The following is a 7185-nucleotide window of genomic DNA, read 5'->3' as shown; positions in this document are numbered from 1 at the left end:
ACAATATCTCATGGTCATGTGATAACGGGTGACAAGACGACAGTTATTAGATGATGTTAGTATAGTCTGTCTTTGAATTATATATGATGTGCGAGATCGAAATTCTGCGAATGAGTTGAAGTAGTAATCTAGGTTTAATGATATGTACTTAACTGTATGTTTCATTGAATTGTCGATATAAGCTTTCCGCCCGCGGCTTCGCCCGCGTTTTCAAAGAAAAACCCGTTCCCGTAGGATTTCCGGGATAAAACCTATCCTATGTCCTTTCTCGGGTATCAAAATATCTCTATACCAAATTTCATGCAAATTGGTTCAGTAGTTAAGGCGTGATTGAGTAACAGACAGACAGACAGTTACTTTCGCATTTATAATATTAGTATGGATTTATTTATAGATTTAAGTATTAAGTATTATTCAGTTGCAGGTATTATATTATATTTTTACCTAGAGATACTTAATTCTTTAAGTGTTGATGCAACTGTTTTGTTTGTCCAAAGCTCACAAAAGTTTTCAAATATTCAACTTATATCTATAGAGGTATATTGTATAAAAGAAAGTCGTGTTAGTTACTCCACTTATAACTCAAGAACGGCTGAACCGATTTAGCTGAAAATTGGCAGGGAGGTAGTTTAGAGCCAGGAGAAGGACATAGGATACTAAATATGTACCACGGGCAAAGCCGGGGCGGACCACTAGTTATATCTAAAATTACATATTATTATCTATAAAAATGTTTTATGGCTATAAATTCACCCAAACTTGTTAACCCACTTTACCCCTACGCTTCCTATATATATATATTTTCTTTCAACTAAACTACGTAGGGACTCGAGGCGCAGGATATAACATCTTCGACGGAAACTTGGTCGATTTCCCAACGCTAACTAAGTAAATGTGACATGTGTTATCAAATGATGGATTGCGACTAATCGAGCAAGCTCAAATTTTAACATTAATCACTGTTTAATTTAACAAAGCGACGTTTGATAAACATTATTGTAAGATCGTGGGTTAATTAATAATAATGATGGTAGCTTCCTACTATATTACGTCTTGTAAAGAATTTGTCCCCTTTGTAGGGGAAAGTGCAAGTCACGTCTTTTTCCCTGATCGATTTTCTTACACAGTAATGGCAATGATCGGCGTTCTGATTTGTGAGAGTTCAAGACATTCTTTAAACGACTACTCAAAGGGATTTTTTCGGAATTTATACAATAATCCTGGTATTTTTGTACCACATATTATGTGTTTATAGTAAATTAAAATACTGAAACTTAAGTTTTAGCATGAGCTGTCACATTTATGAAAATTTCATGGGTATCTATTTACCGTAGTTTATTAGTGTTATAATTATATTACCTTTTGAAATGGTCGCTTGGAGACACATGAACTATATAGGATAGTGATTATCTTGTTTCTGTACACATAATTAGCAAGTTTTGGCAGTTTGCTACGCAGAGGAATTAAGGTCATATGGAACAAACTTAATACTAACACAGTGGTGTTCAAATAGACACATACCTATACGTATTTCAATTCGTTTATGTATTTCAACTATGTTACGTGTATGAAATTATAGATCAGGAGATGCAAGGTACAATGTTCTACAACAGAATTTTTCTACTATATTCTAAGTAGTTAGCTTTTATCGCATTGTTTAATTATACGCATCTCTACATTAGTTAACCACTGGTAAAAGTTCTTGCAGAATAAATTCTACTACCTAAGTTCAGATTTGTTAGTTCAACATCAGAGAGATGATACAGTTAATTCAAAGAATATTGTTATACAGAAAAAAATGAATCTCTCTCATTTCTAAAATTGAGTCAATAATAATCCTTCATATTAATATACCTATGATGCTATATTGATTACTTGAAAACCCATATTTCAGTTGATATTGCCCAGGTTATCTAATAATATCTATTAATAAAAGAATCGAAATTATCATAAGTACCTAGTAAAATCAGTGAAACAATTTGATAACAAGCATTTTAATAATATATAAGCTTAATAATTTCATTGTTGAAATTTGTTTTCGTATGTGTGTGTGACGTCCTTAGCTGTGAAACTCCGTAATGTCTTCCGACATGACTTTCATTTGTCTCTATTTCGCTGATACTTACCAATTTACAGTATATTGACTTCTCTATCGATAGGCCAAATGGGAAATAATATAGGGATAAGGAAATAAAACAAAATGATTATGAAAGTCTAACTTTAATTCATCACTTTAGGGGTCTACAAAGGAAATATACATGGTGATTATATTATCAAGAAATTGTTTTTCTACGTTAGAATACTATACTATACGAATGTAACTTATAAGTATAATATGTTGTGTTTGTGTTGAAAATAAAACTGTTATAAAATTTTAGTTTGTACAACATTGTTAGAAATTGAAAGTAAACGTGGTACGTGATATCTTATGAAATGAAAATACGTTATACTTTGTACATTTCAGATTAAATATTTATATTCATAAGTCAAATAATTAACAGTGATATGTAAAAGCAAGACAAAGGTTTTAATACCCAGAATATTTACAATCTGAAAGCTTACGAAATCAGTGATTGAATCAATCAGATTTTAACAATATAATATAATTTAAAACAAGAGATAAAAACAATAAAGAAACATGATCGAATTAAAAAACAAATTTACAAATTATTAACGAAACGTTTCTTTAAAAGTCGGTAAACAGTTTTATTTCCAAAACATCGTTTGAAGATGATATATTATATACGAGCGTTTTAGAATATAGCAAGAGTAACATTCCACATATTTTCTGTTTGACTGGTTTATACACGTGTGAAATGCTTTTACAATATTTTGTTGGACCCCGCTTTCGTATGACAGGACTTTACATTTATTTTAGAAGTAAATATGTATGATAAAGAATATAAAACAAAATGATCAATAATTGAAACTGGTACAAAATGAGTCTTGAGCTACGAGGTTACAAACGTACAAATAAAACAGTTTTTTGTACTTTACATCTTAGGTATAGTTATTTACATTACAATTAAAGGGTTTATTGCACAAAAATCATATTGGACTTTACGTTAAAATAATATGTAATAAACGGTGTTTCACTAGAAATTTCTATAAATAATTGTATTGCAATTAATGTGTAGAGTGCACTTCTCTACGTGCATTAGGATAAGTCTTGTGACCAAAAATTATTCGCTAAACGATGAAATTATTTCCTAAACATTCATCCCTTAATATAAAATTTACGGCAGAATTCGGCATTTTATAAAACATTTTATATAGCTATAGAAATTTATACATGACGAAACGAGTTTAAAAAATTCTAATAGTCACACGATATTCAATATCTATGGAAAGAAACTACATCTTTAGATATATTTACTTCGTTATAATTAATACATCAAATTGAATTGTCAAATTATTTTTTTTCAAGCGTAGTTTCCCCACGGTATCTGTTATGTCCACGTTATAATATTATATACTAATTATATTATTTTTATTATCTACTTACGCGCAATATGAACAATATTTACAATACTGACTTTTAATGGAATATCAAAACCATTATTACAAACGTATACAAATTAACTTATATTTTAATGATGATAATATATTAATATAAATGTTGTGTGTGAATTAGAAAAATCGAATTACCTAATTCTAAAATATTAGTACCTTTCGGATTGATTAAAAAAACATAGAAACACAATTTCCATTATATTTATCTATGGTTGTACATTTGTTCTACATAAATAAAATCCTACATTTGATACAGTTTTGTATAAATTCTCTGCGTTTGATAAAACTGAATAAAATTGTATGGACGTAACATTTCCAAGTAACATGCAAGACTTCAATAATAATATAGAGGCGCACCGGCGTTCTTGTTAGTACTATCACATCATAGTTTGGTATTTCTAATTAAATTCATAGTTCGCATTAAGTTCATGCGATGCGGCGTTCCGTTAAACTACCAGAATTAGAATGAGGTTAGGGTTACAACAAAATATACTCTGAACGGACAAACAGAACAAATCTACTATCTACTATCACATGTATTACATTTTAACTCACTACACAGTCACATAACTTAGAACTAATTAAATATGAAATATTCACAACTTTACAAAATCTCTTCAATCAGCTACGACTCTTTGGTCAAGCGATACCCCGTCCACTGATATTAAATCTACATGACTTATGTTACAAAAGAAATCAGTACATACTCGTACTACGACTAGTTTGATTGGTACAACGTTTATAATACTTAACGCTTAAAAGTTTAAAGTAAACACTACACCTTTACTTAGTCTTAATTAGATCACAGTATCTAGGTCTTTGGGATCGACCTGGGGTATTGACAATCATAGAAAGCTCTCCGTAGCCCGCGTTTCCTCCCTGTCAACAGCCGAAACTATTTCGACGCCTTCGTCGTAGTTTTGGATTTTAGACGAATTATTTACACAGTAATGTGGCTCTGGACCACCGTACTGGCTATGGTAGAATTCCTCTCGCATCATATGGTTCAAGTTAGAACATCTAAAGAACAGAATTTCTTGAAACGGCTTTCTAAAGTCTCTATTTAAAGTCGCATAAATGACAGGATTAAGAAGACTATTTATGTAGCCTAGCCACAGGAAGAGTGCACTCACTGCGTCCGGGATCGTATCTTCGTTCACAAACGGCCTTATTAAGGCAAGCACGAAGAAAGGCAGCCAGCATATAATGAAGGCTGACATAATGATGCCGAGTGTAGTGGACGCCTTGCGTTCCTTCGCAAGATGAAAACGGAGTTTCTTCTGATGCGGAGAATTAGTTGGATGCAAGAGATCCTTCGCAATGTGACTCTTTTGAGCAAATGTTGATAATGACGAGCGAATTCTACTGGTACTTAATTTTTGATTGTTTTCATTGGACTGTCTTCGTTTGTTTTCCGTGCTTTGCTCTTTATTTTCTGGCGTTGAGTCTCTTTGGCCTGGCCGGTTTATCGTGTGTATTGGTTTGGTTGGCGTCTTTGGCGGCTGCAACATAGGACATTGTGATTCGTTCGACTTTCTACTCGAAAAACACCTTCCTATTGTATTTTCTGCTTTATCCATACTACACTGAAATATAAGAAAAAATATATGATTAATTCTTAACAATTTACTTAATGTGTCCAACTAAAGGCAAGATATGTTTGAGATAAAAGTTATAACACAGGCTATTAATTATTTTTATAACATAAAAATGGGAATAGATTTTAATATTACTGAAATTGAAATATGAATGTACTCAAAGTAATGAGAAATATTGAAATACTTTATTTCTTTGACATTAATTGAAAAAAAAAAAAAACTTACAGTTGTATTTGTGCTCGCCGTAGAGCCTCGCGTAGGATTTTGCGTTGGTTGACTTCCCAGAAGTTTAGCTTCTGTCGCCCCGCCATTCTTTACATTGATTTCCAAATAACAATGTGTTTCTAAATGAGACTGCGCTCGTTTTTCATCTTTTACAATTTTTCTAGCAGCGCTAAATATCTTATAGTAAACAACCACCATTACAGTGAGAGGCAAATAAAATGAACCAAATGTAGCGTAAATCTGATAACCCTGATTCTGTGAAACTGAGCACGAAGTCTCTGTTTTCTCATTGCCTAATATTAAAACTGGTGGAAGCGAAATAAAAGCTGCACTCATCCATACAATAAAAACACAGAATAGCATTCTTCTAGGCGTTCGTTTCACCCCATATTCTAAAGGCTTAGTAATAGCATAGTAACGGTCTACAGATATCATACAAAGATTGAGGATGCTCGCTGCGCACGATAAGACGTCACTTGACACCCAGAAATCGCAAATTACAGGTCCAAATGGCCACGAACCCATTAAATCATAAACCATCGCTACCGGCATTACCATAATAGCAACACAAAGATCGCTTACTGCTAAAGAAACGATCAAGTAATTGCTCGGTCTTCTCAGTTTCCTGACTAAGCAAACGGCGACGCAAACTAAAATATTGCCAACTATGGTTGTAAAAATGACGATCATAAAAATTGCCGCCAAAAGGACTGTAACTAGGGTCGAATACTTAGAATGTTTTATGTGCGAGTGATTCACGACAGTCGCGTTGTTTTCGTAGAAGGACCAATTGAGCGTCGAATTGGGATTGCTAATGTTGACTCCTGATAAAGTTGAATTGAAATCGAATGAGGTGAACGCCAAGTCTGCTTGCGATACTAAAGATACGAGTGTGAGAAGACACGAAGATAAAGTAACAAAGCTAGGCCGTGGATAGTGCGAGTTATTTGGAGCCGCCATACGAGTCCCTGGCTTGGGCGATTATAATTGCCTTGGTATTACCATACATCAGGTTCGGCCTTCGAAATTATACGATTTGTCTTCTTCGAATCGAAATTAAATAGCTTATCAAGTTTGATATAAAACTTCGTCGTGGAGTTGTTTGGTCTTCGAGTGTCGCAATTGATTACAATCGTGAATGGGCTTTAATTGACATATCGCTTGGATTGTCTTTCCAATTCCGAACAGAGCCATTTGATTGTGTATTTACGTGATAGAATTATCTTCCTTTTGTTTTGGTTATAAAGTTTGGTATTGCTCGCAGCCTGTCTTTGGTTAGGGCGTGTTGTTTTATTGCACTTAAAGGCGGTTTGAGTGGCTGCTAGTTCAATATTCCGCCTGAAGATTGCTTCATTAGTGCCGTTGATCGGGAAGTAAATTTCCGACCTGAAAAGAAAAGAAACTGTGTTTAAGAAATGTTCACGCAAAAATATTACCAACATGGATAATTCTACATTTCTTTTTCTAAATAGATTTTTTCGACGTAACTAGATTTACGTTCGAAATTTATTAAACTGAATTCAAATACGTTATTTAGATAAATTTAAATCTGTAAGAAAAGCATTCCAATGTAATATAACACATTGTTAGGGACATACAAACTGCCATATTTAACAACTAAGGAGACATGACGCATTAAAGGACAATAAAATTTAATGTGATCATATCTGCCGAAGTACATACATTTCGAAGCAATAATGTTGTCTTAAAATCCTAACTACCCATTACAAGACAAAGATGGAGTTAGGAACATTAACCTGAATCATATCTAACTACAATAGCGTATAAGGAAGGACACGATTAAGCTTGCCATATTATTTAAGCGCTTTAATTCGTTGACAATTTGTTC

General features: G+C 33.1%; 1 protein-coding gene across 1 annotated transcript; it reads right to left on the bottom strand.

Annotated features, from left to right (window-relative positions):
- Nucleotides 1-2569: 2569 nt before the first annotated feature.
- Nucleotides 2570-6653, bottom strand: LOC149477988 (5-hydroxytryptamine receptor 1-like). Its single transcript, XM_089709975.1, has 2 exons — nucleotides 5337-6653; nucleotides 2570-5099 (listed from the first exon to the last, which is right to left on the bottom strand). Exons 1-2 carry the CDS (start codon nucleotides 6294-6296, stop codon nucleotides 4359-4361), a joined length of 1701 nt encoding a protein of 566 aa, XP_089566101.1. The 5' UTR covers nucleotides 6297-6653; the 3' UTR covers nucleotides 2570-4358.
- Nucleotides 6654-7185: the final 532 nt, after the last annotated feature.

Source organism: Colias philodice, chromosome 23 (genome assembly GCF_061535455.1).
Source record: "Colias philodice isolate Cphi_HAF_F1 chromosome 23, ilColPhil1 Martin Lab GWU primary, whole genome shotgun sequence".
Lineage (NCBI taxonomy): Eukaryota > Metazoa > Arthropoda > Insecta > Lepidoptera > Pieridae > Colias > Colias philodice.
Note: the sequence above shows the minus strand (reverse complement) of the source record. Positions and strands in the feature narration are given on the sequence as shown.